The 14573-nt window shown below is 49.5% G+C and overlaps 4 protein-coding genes across 4 annotated transcripts; 1 reads left to right on the top strand and 3 right to left on the bottom strand.

Annotated features, from left to right (window-relative positions):
* The first annotated feature begins 265 nt into the window (after positions 1 to 265).
* On the top strand, positions 266 to 769 carry LOC141164301 (histone H2A.J). The gene has a single exon (XM_073649437.1). The coding sequence runs from the start codon at positions 305 to 307 to the stop codon at positions 707 to 709; it is 405 nt and encodes a 134-aa protein (XP_073505538.1). The 5' UTR covers positions 266 to 304; the 3' UTR covers positions 710 to 769.
* A 6852-nt stretch (positions 770 to 7621) lies between these two features.
* LOC141164300 (histone H4-like) lies at positions 7622 to 8515 on the bottom strand. Its single transcript, XM_073649436.1, has one exon. It carries the CDS (start codon positions 8503 to 8505, stop codon positions 7996 to 7998), a length of 510 nt encoding a protein of 169 aa, XP_073505537.1. The 5' UTR covers positions 8506 to 8515; the 3' UTR covers positions 7622 to 7995.
* Positions 8516 to 10871: 2356 nt separating this feature from the next.
* LOC141164299 (histone H2B 1.1-like) lies at positions 10872 to 11287 on the bottom strand. The gene has a single exon (XM_073649435.1). It carries the CDS (start codon positions 11250 to 11252, stop codon positions 10872 to 10874), a length of 381 nt encoding a protein of 126 aa, XP_073505536.1. The 5' UTR covers positions 11253 to 11287.
* Positions 11288 to 13185: 1898 nt separating this feature from the next.
* On the bottom strand, positions 13186 to 13669 carry LOC141164298 (histone H3). Its single transcript, XM_073649434.1, has one exon. The coding sequence runs from the start codon at positions 13646 to 13648 to the stop codon at positions 13238 to 13240; it is 411 nt and encodes a 136-aa protein (XP_073505535.1). The 5' UTR covers positions 13649 to 13669; the 3' UTR covers positions 13186 to 13237.
* Positions 13670 to 14573: the final 904 nt, after the last annotated feature.

The following is a 14573-nucleotide window of genomic DNA, read 5'->3' as shown; positions in this document are numbered from 1 at the left end:
GAGAGAATAATGATCCTGCTCCTCCCAGAGCGGCCGTATTTATAGACCGGCCATGCAAATGAGCAATGCTGTCAGATCACTGTACTATTGGGTGAGAAAGTCATGTGACCAATGTTCACTAATCTCCGCCCACTGCAGCTCATTGGTGTTTCCACAAGTCTTGTTTCTATAGGTGACTTCAGATCCAGCCAATGGCATGAGAGGAGGGCGGGGCAGCAGCAGCAGCAGCTTATAAAAGGCGCAGGAGTCATCACATTTCTCACACAAGAGACTTCTCTATCTGTTGATAACTGTGAGTGCAGTGATGTCTGGACGCGGCAAACAAGGAGGGAAGGTCCGTGCTAAAGCCAAGACCCGCTCATCCCGGGCAGGACTGCAGTTCCCGGTCGGTCGTGTGCACAGGCTTCTCCGCAAGGGTAACTATGCTGAGAGGGTGGGCGCCGGCGCTCCGGTCTATCTGGCTGCTGTGCTGGAGTATCTGACCGCTGAGATCCTGGAATTGGCCGGCAATGCCGCCCGGGACAACAAGAAGACCCGCATCATCCCCCGCCACCTACAGCTGGCCGTGCGCAATGACGAGGAGCTGAACAGGCTGCTGGGTGGGGTGACCATCGCCCAGGGGGGCGTCCTGCCCAACATCCAGGCCGTGCTGCTGCCCAAGAAGACCGAGAGCAGCAAGGTGAGCAGCAAGTCAGGCAAGAGCAAGTGAGCGCCGCTGATCCTGTATCATCCACACAACCCAAAGGCTCTTCTAAGAGCCACCCACACCGTCACCACAAGAGCTGGTGCCGCTGATCTCAGGAATTATCTGTTCTATAGCAGAGATTATTTATATAGCACCGTTAATTCCATAGTGTTGTACTGTACATGAGGAGGGGTTACTTACAGAATGTAAACTAACAATGATAGATTGGAACAGAGAGAAGAGGACCCTGCCTTTGTAGGCTTATATTCTACAGGATGATGGGGAAGGAGACTGTAGGTTGAAGGTGGGTGGGGGGATTGCAGTGGCAGCGGGGTCATTGCAGGTTGTAAAATTTCTTGTAGAGATGGGTTTTCATGTTACGTTTGAAGGATCCGAATGTGGATAATCGGACATGTTGGAGCAAAGAATTCCAGAGGAAGGGGGATAATCGGGAGAAGTCTTTGCGGCAATTGGGTGAGGAACAAATAAGTGTGGAGGAGAGGAGACTGAAGATATCGGTAGATTAATTTGGAGATGTACGGAGGAGAAAGGTTATGGATGGCTTTGTTTTAGATCAGGGGTCTCAAACACGCGGCCCCTGAGGCTGCTTTATGCGGCCGCAGGCACAGACCCCTTGATCCCGACCAGGTCCAGGAGGAGCCGCCGACAGCAGCGCTGCATTACCGCACAGAGACTGTCTCCCAGCACTGCATTTCCAATGCCAGCCGCCGGCCAATCAGAGGCCAGCAGCTGATATCTGCGTGTCGGCGCAGCGAGTATGACGTCATTGCCATATGCAGATGTCAGCTGCTGGCCTCTGATTGGCCGGCGGCTGGCATTGGAAATGCAGTGCTGGGAGACAGTCTCTGTGCGGTAATGCAGCGCTGCTGTCGGCGGCTCCTCCTGGACCAGGTCGGGATCGTCAAGGGGTCTGACTCTGTGGTGCCTGCGGGCCACATCTGCAGGAAGGACGCCGAGGGAACGGAGGACAGGTGAGAATCATCTATTTTTTTTTTTTTTTGTGTGTGAAGAACAGCACAGGGGGCACAGAGCCACAAGAGGGGACCAGGATGGGGCACATAGCCACAAGATGGGGACCTGGATGGGGCACATAGCCACAAGAGGGGACCTGGATGGGGCACATAGCCACAGGATGGGGACCTGGATGGGGCACATAGCCACAGGATGGGGACCTGGATGGGGAACATAGCCACAAGAGGGGACCTGGATGGGGCACATAGCCACAAGAGGGGACTTGGATGGGGCACATAGCCACAAGATGGGGACCTGGATGGGGCACATAGCCACAAGAGGGGACCTGGATGGGGCACATAGCCACAAGATGGGGACCTGGATGGGGCACATAGCCACAGGATGGGGTCCTGGATGGGGCACATAGCCACAAGAGGGGACCTGGATGGGGCACATAGCCACAAGAGGGGACCTGGATGGGGCACATAGCCACAGGATGGGGTCCTGGATGGGGCACATAGCCTCAAGATGGGGACCTGGATGGGGCACATAGCCACAAGATGGGGACCTGGATGGGGAACATAGCCACAAGAGGGGACTTGGATGGGGCACATAGCCTCAAGATGGGGACCTGGATGGGGCACATAGCCACAAGATGGGGACCTGGATGGGGAACATAGCCACAGGATGGGGTCCTGGATGGGGCACATAGCCACAAGAGGGGACCTGGATGGGGCACATAGCCACAGGATGGGGACCTGGATGGGGCACATTAGTACAAGATGGGGACTTGGATGGGGAACATTACTACAAGATGTTTGCCATTATTACTATATGATGCTAATTGTAAGACAATATTACTGAATGTGGCCAATTGGGGGAAACAAAATTGTAAAAATCCAAAAAATAAAAATAAAGCATGAAAAAATATTGGGCACTAAAAATGCTGTTTTATATGTAAACTAAAGTAAACACAAAAAAGTGCACGCTTATTATCGCCACATCCATAACGACCCAAGCCATAAAAAAATAAACACGGAAAAAATGTTCAAAAGGTGTATACAAAAAAAAATGGTATCACTAAAAATGTCACATTGAACAAAGAATGCGGCCCCCCAAATTCAAATTTTTTCCATGTGCGGCCCATATACCCAGCCGAGTTTGAGACCCCTGTTTTAGATCGATGAATTGGGAGCCAATGAAGGGATTTGTAAAGGGGGGATGAGCGAGATGAACTAGTGAGGCAGCAGAGTTAAGTACGGACTAGAGAGGTGCGAGAGTGTTCGCAGGTAGGCCACAGAGGAAGATGTTGCAGTAGTCGAGGCGGGAGATGATGGGGGCATGCACAAGCATTTTAGTAGATTGAGGGTTGAGGAAAGGACGGATTCTGGAAATATTTTTGAGCTGGAGGTGGTAAGTTTGTATGTGGGTTTTGAAGGACTGAGCAGAGTCAAGGGTACTCCAAGGCAGTGAATTTCCGGCACAGGGGAATATATGATGTCATTTATTGTGATAGGGTAGAGTGGATACGTGAGACGGAGGAAAGATTGAGTACAGATTTGTCCACATTGAGCTTGAAGAAGCGAGAGGAGAAAAAGGAGGATATGGCTGATACTCCGGGATTCTGGACAGCAGAGAGGTACAGGCGCATCTCGTAAAATGTGAATATCATCAAAAAGTTAATTTATTTCAGTTCTTCAATACAAAAAGTGAAACTCATATTATATAGATTTATTACAAACAGAGGGATCTATTTCAAGTGGTTATTTCTGTTAATGTTGATGATTATGGCTTACAGCCAATGAAAACAGAAAAATCATTCTCAGTAAATTAGAATGCTTGAAAAATGATTTTAAAATCCGAAATGTTGTCCTACTGAAATGTATGTTCAGTAAATGCACAATATTTGGCCGGTGCTCCTTTTGCATCAATTACTGCATCAATGCTGCAATGTGGCATGGAGGTGATCAGCCTGTGGCTGCTGAGGTGTTATGGAAGCCCAGGTGGCTTTGATAGCCGCCTTCAGCTCGTCTGCATTGTTGGGTCTGGTGTCTCTCATCTTTCTCTTGACAATACCCTATAGATTATCTATGGCGTTAAGGTCGGGCGAGTTTGCGGGCCAATCAAGCACAGTGATACTGTTTGCTTGATGATATTCTAATTTTGTGAGATGCACCTGTAGATCTGAGTTTCATCAGCATTCAGATGGTACTGAAAGCCATGGGACTTAAAGTTGTCCCAGGCCAAGGGTAAAGATGCATGAGTAAGAGAGGATATGTAGTAGGAGGCAGTGGTCAACTGTATTGAAGGCAAAGGACAGGTCAAGAAGGAGGAGTATAGAATTGTCTGTTGGCTTTGGCTGTAAATCGTTAGTAATTTTGGTCTGGACATTTTCAGTGGAATGGTGGGGACGGAAACCAGATTGTAGGTTGTCGAATAGTGAGTTACATGAGAGATTAGAGGAGAGTTCAGCGTGAACATGCTGCTCAAGGAGTTTGAAAGCGAATAGGAGCAACGATATGGGGTGATAGCCCCCCTCCGTTATAGAGTTCATCAGGAGGCTCATGGAGCAAACAGTGTCAGAGTCTTGACATCTGCGATATGCTGTGAAAAGAGAGAAGAGAGGGAAAGGATGTGAAAATAAAACTTTTATTAATTATTAAATCAAATATTAATTTCTTAATAACAATTCTACCTACATCCAGATAAGGATGTATATTGGATCACAGTTAATGAATTAGTATGTATTATTGGTGACCATGATCCACTAAAGTCCAGATAGAAAACAGATAAAGGGGATGTAATCTATTGTAGATTCCTAACCAGTGTCCCTATTTTAATTAATGGTTGGGTTTATATATTAACTAGACGGTGGCCCGATTCTAACGCATCGGGTATTCTAGAATATGTATGCGGCAGACCGGGCGCAATCAGCAAAACGGTGTTTAAATTTGGCGCCAAAATCGCTGATTGGTCGCGGGCAGCGTCCGTGACCAATCAGCACAGCAGTGTTTAAATTTGTCGGCAAGATCACGGATTGGTCGCGGGCATCGTCCGCGACCAATCAGCACAGCAGTGTTTAAATATGTCGGTAAGATCGCTGATTGGTTGCCTGCAGTGTCCGCGACCAATCAGCACAGCAGTGTTTAAATGTGTCGGCAAGATCGCTGATTGGTCACGGCCGCTATTTAAATGTGGCGCCCAAATCGGTGATTGGTCGCGGGCAGCGGCCGCGACCAATCAGCACAGCGGTGTTTAACTTTTGAGCCAAGATCACTGATTGGTCGCGGCCGGAGAGCGCGACCAATCAGTGAATCGTATTGGTGAGGACCGGGGAGCGCCGCTGCCTGTGCGGCTACTTCCGCTGCGAGAAGCTGGGAGATGAGCGACTGCTCGCAGCAGAAGTATCCCGACCCGCAGCGCCGCTCCCCGGTCCTCCCTTGACACACTAGCCGCATGGAGGTCAGCGGCGCCGGCGGTCGAGGTCCTTCTGCTGCTACCGGCCGGGAGATGAGCGCCTCGCGACGGTCATCTCCCGGCTGCATCTCCGTCCCGCAGATGAGCCGCTAACGGCCGCCATCTTTTTTCTGAAATCCCGCGTCGCTGATTTGCCGCTGGCGGACCAATGAGCGAGGCGGGATTTCCTGGACAGACAGACAGACGGGATAAGACGATTATATATATATATAGAGTAGATGGTGGCCCGATTCAAATGCATCGGGTATTCTAGAATATGTATGCGGCCGACAGGGCGCAATCAGCAGAGCGGTATTTAAATTTGGCGCCAAAATCGCTGATTGGTCGAGGCCGGCAACCGTGACCAATCACCAAAGCGGTGTTAAAATTTGGCGCCTATATCGCAGATTGGTCACGGCCGGCGGTCGCGACTAATCAGCAGAGCGGGGTTTAAATTTGGCGCCAATAATGCTGATTGGTCGCGGGCAACGAACGCGACCAATCAAAAGAGCGGGGTTTAAATTTGGCGCCAATACTGCTGATTGGTCGTGTCCGGCGGTTGCGACCAATCAGCAGAGCGTTGTTAAAATTTGGGGCCAATATTGCTGATTCGTCGCCGCCGGCGACCGCGACAAATCAGCAGAGCGGTGTTTAAATTTGGCGCCAATATTGCTGATTGGTCGCGGCCGCCGTCCGCAACCAATCAGCAGAGCGTTGTTAAAATTTGGCGCTAATGTTGTTGATTGGTCGTCGTGGGCGACCGCGACAAATCAGCAGAGCGGTGTTTAAATTTGGCGCCAATACTGCTGATTGGTCGCGGCGGCCGACAGCAATCAATCAGCAGAGTGTTGTTTAAATTTGGAGCCAATCTCGCTGATTGGTCGTGGCTGGCAGCCGCGCCCAATCAGCAGAGCGTTGTTTAAATTTGGCGTCAATCTCACTGATTGCTGGAAGCGACCAATCAGCACAGCAGTGTTTACAAGTCGCGTCAACATCGGTGATTGGTCGCCGGCGCTATTTAAATGTGGCGCCCAAATCGGAGATTGGTCGTGGGCAGCGTCGGCGACCAATCAGCACAGCGGGGTTTAAATGTCTCTGCAAGATCGGTGATTGGTCGCGGCCGCTATTTAAATGTGGCACACAAATCGGTGATTGGTCGTGGTCTTCGGCCGCGACCAATCACTGATCTTGCTGCAAAAGTTAAACACTGCCGTGCTGATTGGTCGCGGACGCTGCCCGCGACCAATCACCGATTTGGGCGACACATTTAAATAGCGGCCGCGAACAATCACCCATCTTGCAGACACATTTAAACACCGCTGTGCTGATTGGTCGCGGTTGCTATTTAAATGTGGCGCCCAAATCGGTTATTGGTCGCGGCCGCTATTTAAATGTGGCGCACAAATCGGTGATTGGTCGCGGTCTTCGGCCGCGACCAATCACTGATCTTGCTGCAAAAGTTAAACACTGCTGTGCTGATTGGTCGCGGTTGCTATTTAAATGTGGCGCCCAAATCAGTGATTGGTCACGGGCAGCATCCGCGACCAATTAGCACAGCGGTGTTTAAATGTGGCTCCAAGATCGGTGATTGGTCGCGGGCGATATTTAAATGTGGTGCCCAAATGGGTGTTTGGTCGCGGACAGCGCCCGCGACCAATCAGCGGTTTTGAACACAAATTTTCCGGACCTTAGTAACACCATGCGGCTAGTGTCGGGAGATCAGCGGCTAGGGTGAGCGGCGCTGCGGGTCGGGATACTTCTGCTGCGAGCAGTCGCTCATGTCCCGGCTTCTCGCAGCGGAGGTAGCCGCACAGGCAGCGCCGCTCCCCGGTCCTCACAATACGATTTGCTGATTGGTCGCGGTCTCCGCACCCGACCAATCAGTGATCTTGGTGCAAAATTTAAACACCGCTGTGCTGATTGGTCGCGGCCGCTGCCCGCGACCAATCACCGATTTGGGCGCCACATTTAAATAGCGCCCGCGACCAATCACCGATGTTGACGCCACATTTAAACACTGCTGTGCTGATTGGTCGCGGCCAGCAAGCAGCGAGCTTGGAGCCAAATTTAAACAACGCTCTGCTGATTGGTGGCGGACACCAGATGCGACCAATCAGCGACATAGGTGCCAAATGTAAACAGCGCTCTGCTGATTGGTCGCGGACGCCAGATGCGACCAATCAGCGACATTGGTGCCAAATGTAAACAGCGCTCTGCTGATGGTTGTTTTTAACACTATTATTTTGCAGATAACTGTATACACAATGTAAATTTCAGCTTAGACTCACAGGTTTATATAGACAGGAAACAAAGGAATTGCAAGTATTCAGGGTGGTCCTGACATGCACAATGGATATGACCTGCAGTCTTGTATTTAAGGTTGAGGTGGGAGGGGTCCAAGTACTTGGGTAATTCAGGGAACAAGATGGAATATACAGAAAACAAGTTTCCCTCATGATACCATTCATCTAGTGCTGTATACACTCAGTGGGCGGTAGATGCCCATACTGTACTGTACACCCTCCACAGTGCGGAGTAACCAGATGTGAGATATTCAGTCACCCGGCAACCGCCGCCATCCTGACACCACATGTTACACAGAGAACACAGAGCAGAAGAGATCAGCCTCAGTGCAGGAATCACACACTCAGTGCTCAGCCAATCAGCGCTCAGCAGGGCTATGGCTCCGCCCACAGGCAGCTCCTCAGTGTTAACCCATTAGCGCCTGCGATGTCTCCAGCCGCCCCTGGAGCAGCAGCCTGCAGTCACCCCAGCACAGGGGGTCTCCAGCCCCTCGCCCTCCCCAGCAGCAGGAGCTCCTCCTCAGAAGATGTGGGCGGCTCTGAGAAGAGCCTTTGTGTTGTTAGAGCAGAACAGAAGCATTAACCCCCGAAGCCGTAGAGAGTGCGGCCCTGGCGCTTGAGCGCGTACACCACGTCCATGGCGGTGACGGTCTTCCTCTTGGCGTGCTCGGTGTAGGTGACGGCGTCACGGATCACGTTCTCCAGGAAGACTTTCAGGACGCCGCGAGTCTCCTCATAGATGAGGCCGGAGATGCGTTTGACTCCTCCTCTGCGGGCGAGACGGCGGATGGCAGGCTTGGTGATGCCCTGGATGTTATCACGGAGAACCTTCCTGTGCCGCTTGGCACCGCCCTTCCCCAGACCTTTCCCTCCTTTGCCGCGACCAGACATCTTCCAAGCAGTCAGCAGAAAGCTATGACTGACAGTGCGCAGTCCTCCTTTATATAGAGCGTGAGGGGACCAGAAAGAGGACTGCAGAGGTGACGCGCTTCCAGGGCGGGGATGGAAAGGAATTTGCATTATCAGCTCCGCCCCTTCCTCTGATTGGCCGAGCACAGAGCTGTTAGTGATTTTGAATTTCCCGCTCATTGTCCTGGTATTTTCCTGCTTCTACTGTGATGGTGGAAATAGTCACAGCCCTGATTCCTCTCTGGTGACATCCTTCTCGGAGGAATTACACTGTGACACCTGGAAATCAATCACTGTGAGGTCTAGAGTTATATACTCTCCTCCATCCAGTGATGTATAAGCTCCATATCCTGCTGTATACCCCTATATAGCGCTGTATAACTCCATATACAGTTTCCCCATATAGTGCTGTATACCCTCCATATACTGCTATATATCCCCCATATCCTGCTGTATACCCCTATATAGCGCTGTATAAACTCCATATACAATTTCCCCATATCCTGCTGTATACCCCTATATCCCCTCCATATAGTGCAGTGTACACTCCATACCCTGTTGTATACCCTCTATATACTCCTGTATTCCTCCATATAGAGCTGTATACCCTCCATATACTCCTGTATACCCTCCATATTGTTCTTTGCACATTTATCTGTTTCAGCTCCTGCTGCGATAAACAAGTGATCGGCTTCTCCATTACTTACCGGGGACGTATTAGTACGCATATTTGCGTACCACCGGTTCAGTGAGGGCTCCGGCGCTGAGCCCTCACTGAACCGAGCACATGTCAGCTGATTCTTACAGCTGACATGTGCCCGCAACAGCCGCGGGTGGAATCGCGATCCACCCGCGGCTGTTAACCAGTTAAATGCTGCTGTCAATCTCCGACAGCAGCATTTAACGCGCGCTTCCGGGTAGCGCGTCATAAGCCCCGCCCACCGGCGACCCCGTCACGTGATCGCGGGTCGCCGATGGGCGTGCATGACAACCCAGGGTCTGCAGCAGACGCCTGTGGTTGTCATGATCTTGTCGCTATGAGCGCCACCTAGTGGTCGGTGCTCATAGCACAGGACCATTTCTGCTGCATGCAGGGGACCTGCTCGTCCCCTGTATGTAGCAGAGGCGATTGGATAGTTGCTGCTTCTAGTCTCCTATGGAGACTATAGAAGCATGCAAAAAGTAAAAAAAAAAAGTTATTAAAAATATAAAAAAAAATAAAAAAATATAAAAGTTTAAATCACCCCCCTTTCGCCCCATTCAAAATAAAATATATAAAAAAAAAAACCCACATACACATATTTGGTATTGCCGCATTCAGAATCGCCCGATCTATCAAAATAAAAAAAGAATTATTCCGATCGGTAAACGGCGTAACGAGAAAAAAATTCTAAACGCCAGAATTACGTTTTTTGGTCGCCGCAAAATTGCAATAAAATGCAATAACGGGCGATCAAAACATCAGATCTACCCCAAATGTTATCAATAAAAACGTCAGCCTGGCACGCAAAAAATAAGCCATCAACAAGCCCCAGATCACGAAAAATGGAGACGCTACGGGTCTTAGAATATGGCGCTATTTTTTTTTTTTTTTTTTTTACCAAATTTTGGAATTTTTTTTCACCACTTAAATATAAAAGAACCTATACATGTTTGGTGTCTATGAACTCGTAATGACCTGTAGAATAAGAAGGGCAGGTCAGTTTTAGCATTCAGTGAACATGGTAAAAAAAATAAATAAAAAACAACTGTGGTATTGCACTTTTTTTGCAATTTTACCGCACTTGGAATTTTTTTCTCGTTTTCCCGTACAGGATATGATAAAACTAGTAAAGTCGTTGAAAAGTACAACTCGTCCCGCAAAAAATAAGCCCTCACATGGCCATATTGACCAAAAAATAAAAACGCTATGGCTCTGGGAACAAGGGGAGCAAAAACGAAAATGCAAAAACGAAAAATGTTCCGGGGCTTAAGGGGTTAATCACAATGTGAGATTCAGACCTATATCGATCAATCTTTAGGAGCTTATTGACCAGGTGCCTTCACCAGTCTGCGGAGCAAAAGGTGTGTAACATCAGAGGAGGATCAGCGAGAAAGTGCTGGAAACGTGCCGAGCACTGAAAGAGTTAACAGCCCATCTCCATCTATTGGCAGCAGAACAATGGAAACAGAAGGCACTAGGACCCAGTGTTCTGGGAGAGAACAGGATTCCATGAGTGAAGGGCAATGGAGTATTTATGGCTGCCTGCATCTGACCTTTTATTGTCTTGATTGGATGCGGAATATCCTACATCTCACTGCTACTAACCTCATCACTCTCCCCAACTTCATCTCCTTCTTCTAATCCTCCCCTTCTGCCCAGCGCTTTATGGCCAGATCTGTGCAGCCAAATGTCCCCTGGAAAGAGGAGCAGAACATTATTATTGCAGGTCATCTCTTCTGCAGGTTGGTGCAGCAGGACAGACAAGCAGCCACAGCTCTGATGTAGACGGGGTGGGTGGCTCTCAGAAGAGCCTTTGGGTTGTGGGTGTAGAGCCTGGAGCAGATCACTTGGCGCTGGTGTACTTGGTGACGGCCTTGGTGCCCTCGGACACGGCGTGCTTGGCCAGCTCTCCGGGCAGCAGCAGGCGCACAGCGGTCTGGATCTCCCGGGAGGTGATGGTGGAGCGCTTGTTGTAGTGAGCCAGGCGGGAGGCTTCCCCTGCAATGCGCTCAAAGATGTCATTGACAAAGGAGTTCATGATGCCCATGGCCTTGGAGGAGATGCCGGTGTCAGGGTGGACCTGCTTCAGCACCTTGTACACATAGATGGCATAGCTCTCCTTCCTGCTCTTCCTCCGCTTCTTGCCATCCTTCTTCTGAGTCTTGGTCACAGCTTTCTTGGAGCCCTTCTTGGCTGCTGGTGCAGACTTGGCAGGTTCAGGCATGATGATAGCAGAATGTTCTCTTCACTGGAGAGAGAGAGAATAATGATCCTGCTCCTCCCAGAGCGGCCGTATTTATAGACCGGCCATGCAAATGAGCAATGCTGTCAGATCACTGTACTATTGGGTGAGAAAATCATGTGACCAATGTTCACTAATAATCTCCGCCCACTGCAGCTCATTGGTGTTTCCACAAGTCTTGTTTCCATTGGTGACTTTATATCCAGCCAATGGTAGGAGAGGAGGCGGGGCAGCAGCAGGTTATACAAGGCGCAGGAAACCTTGTATAAGAGAGTTCTCTGTCACCACAAGAGCTGGCGCCGCTGATCTCTGGTGTGAACATTGACAAAATACTAATGAATGATGGGAAATTACCAACACTCGTGTCCCCAAAGAGCAGAGCACTAGGGGCATGAATTATCCCACTATGTACACACCATATTGTGCAATAAATGTCATATGCTGTATAGTGTATATGCCCTCCATTCTTATAAAGCTGTAAACTAAGAAATAGTGCAGTATACCACCCATACACTGCTGAATACTCCCCCATTTAGTGCTGTATATCCTCCGTATATATTGTATACCCCCTATATAGTACTGTGTCCACATTCACAGTGGATTAAACCTTGTACATGAGTGAGAATATGATCAGAGGAAGGTGATGAATTGGGGGTGTGGGGCGGACATTGTACGTTTCTAATCTGATGTGCTCTAGTTCTTAATCATATTATCACTGCTAGACAAGATATAGCGCTATATACTGCCATATAGTGCTGTACGCCGTGATGTAGTGCTCTCTACCACCCATGCACTGTCGGATACTTTGTCTATTACCTTACCCATGCTCTCCATTTTACAATAGCCTTCATAATCTGAATTTCCCACTCTCTCATCCAGGACTTCTCTTGTGCTGCACCAGGTTTCTGGAATGCGCTGATCACCATGCTTCATTAATCTAACGCTCCCCCTCTGATATTTCCTTAGAATCTGTCGCTCTTATTCATCTGTCTCCACAGCCTCCATGCACCCAATAGCACTGGGTATCTGGATGAAGTCCGGATCATGCAGCTTTATATGAAAAGCCTTGTGATGGCTGGACCGTACATGACAAGCACGCTCTACCTATTGTGACCCCCCTATTCCCTGTAATCTTGTGAGCAGCAGGACCCTCACTCCTCTCACGTTGTCTTTACAATTGACGTGAACATGTACAATGCTGCTGAATATGTTAGCGCTATAGAAATAATTGGATACCTCCATACAGCGCTTTATTGCCTCATTCCATGTAGTGCATTAATCATCCATATTGTTGTATACACCCCATATAAAGCTTTATACGCAAATTTATTACTGTATACCTCCATATAGATCTCTACAGCGATAGGATACGGTTTACCCTTAAAACTGTAGCACATGGTGATATAGTGCTGACTATATTGTATATCAAATATTCACTCACAGCCTGAGAGCCGCCATCTTGACACCACGTTTTACACTGAGAACAAAGGAAAGTAACCATCAACCATTATGCGGGAACTCCATATTCATTGGCAGCCAATCAGCACTAAGCAGGGCTATGGCTCCGCCCAGTCAGCACCAGATTAGTGTTAGGCAGTAACCCCTTCATCCATGTGGCACGTGGTGTCAGGACAGGCGACCGCTACGGGTCATCACGGAGTGGGGAGCTCTGGATGTAACAAGTCCCTGGGCAGCTGCATCCCCTGAAAAAATGTCTAATACAAGACAATGACATCCCTGCGATTTGTATTTTTGTCACATTAACCATTTCCGCCTATGAGACCACTCGATTTCCAGGAATGAATCTCACATAACTGAAGGAGTTGATGGACCATCTCCACCTATTACCAGCAGAACACTGGAGCCAGGCGGCAGAAGGATCTGGAGTTTAGGAATTGGCTCGTTAGTGGAAGGATTTGGTGGCTCTGAGAAGAGCCTTTGTGTTGTCTTTGGTGCCCAGGGCAGATCTAAGCCCTCTCCCCACGGATCCTGCGGGCCAGCTGGATGTCTTTAGGCATGATGGTGACCCTCTTGGCATGGATGGCGCACAGGTTGGTGTCCTCGAAGAGTCCCACCAGATAAGCCTCGCTGGCCTCCTGCAGGGCCATGACGGCTGAGCTCTGGAAGCGCAGATCGGTCTTGAAGTCCTGGGCGATCTCCCTCACCAGGCGCTGGAAGGGAAGCTTACGGATCAGCAGCTCGGTGGACTTCTGGTAGCGGCGGATCTCACGTAGAGCGACTGTTCCTGGCCGGTAACGATGAGGCTTCTTCACTCCGCCAGTGGCAGGAGCGCTCTTCCTGGCGGCCTTAGTGGCTAGCTGCTTGCGAGGAGCTTTCCCTCCGGTGGATTTACGGGCGGTCTGCTTAGTTCTGGCCATAGCTCTGTATAGACGAGTACAGAAGTGATGAGCGGAGCGGCGGGAGCAGGGTATTTATACAGTGTGCGCGTGCTCATTGGTTCACATGAAACACGCCCCCTACACTCCATTGGCTGCTTCAAACACGCCCCCTAAACTCCATTGGCTACTTCAACCCCTGATATCTGTGACCAATCATTATGCAAAGTGAGCTCCGCACAACTCATAGTAATCTCATGGTTCACTCCTCCATGAAGTGCTTCTGGGTGTCCGCAGTTCACACTGGTTACAGGATGCGCTAACGCATGAAAGGGTCACATCATGTCTACAAGAGTCTTCTGCAGTTGCGGCCTCCGATGTCATTGTGCTTCCATATCCCCGTACACTGCTATAATGGCGCTGCTGACGGAAGCAGAGGGGAAACTCGGACACTGATCACACATATGGTCTGTACATGTCCCCAGCCTGCGGTATACTGCCATAGTGTGCTGGACATAGTGTCACTATAGTACAGTATAAATCCATATGGGGCTATATACTATGATACAATACTGTATACACTCAGTATAGCGCTGTATTCCTCCAGATGATGCTGTCTATGGCCAAGTACTGACATTACCCTCCATATACCGCTATATAACACCTCCATATAGCGCTGTATACGGCCACAGGATGTTATCACCCTCCGTATAGCGCTGTATACGGCCACAGGATGTTATCACCCTCCGTATACGGCCACATGATGTTATTACCCTCCATATAGCGCTGTATACGGCCACATGATGTTATTACCCTCCATATAGCGCTGTATACGGCCACATGATATTATTACCCTCCATATAGCGCTGTATACGGCCACATGATGTTATTACCCTCCATATAGCGCTGTATACGGCCACACGATGTTATCACCCTCCGTATACGGCCACACGATGTTATCACCCTC

Source organism: Phyllobates terribilis, unplaced genomic scaffold (genome assembly GCF_046119375.1).
Source record: "Phyllobates terribilis strain yellow unplaced genomic scaffold, ASM4611937v1 Scaffold_10__3_contigs__length_209671492, whole genome shotgun sequence".
NCBI classification, from domain to species: Eukaryota; Metazoa; Chordata; class Amphibia; order Anura; family Dendrobatidae; genus Phyllobates; species Phyllobates terribilis.
Note: the sequence above shows the minus strand (reverse complement) of the source record. Positions and strands in the feature narration are given on the sequence as shown.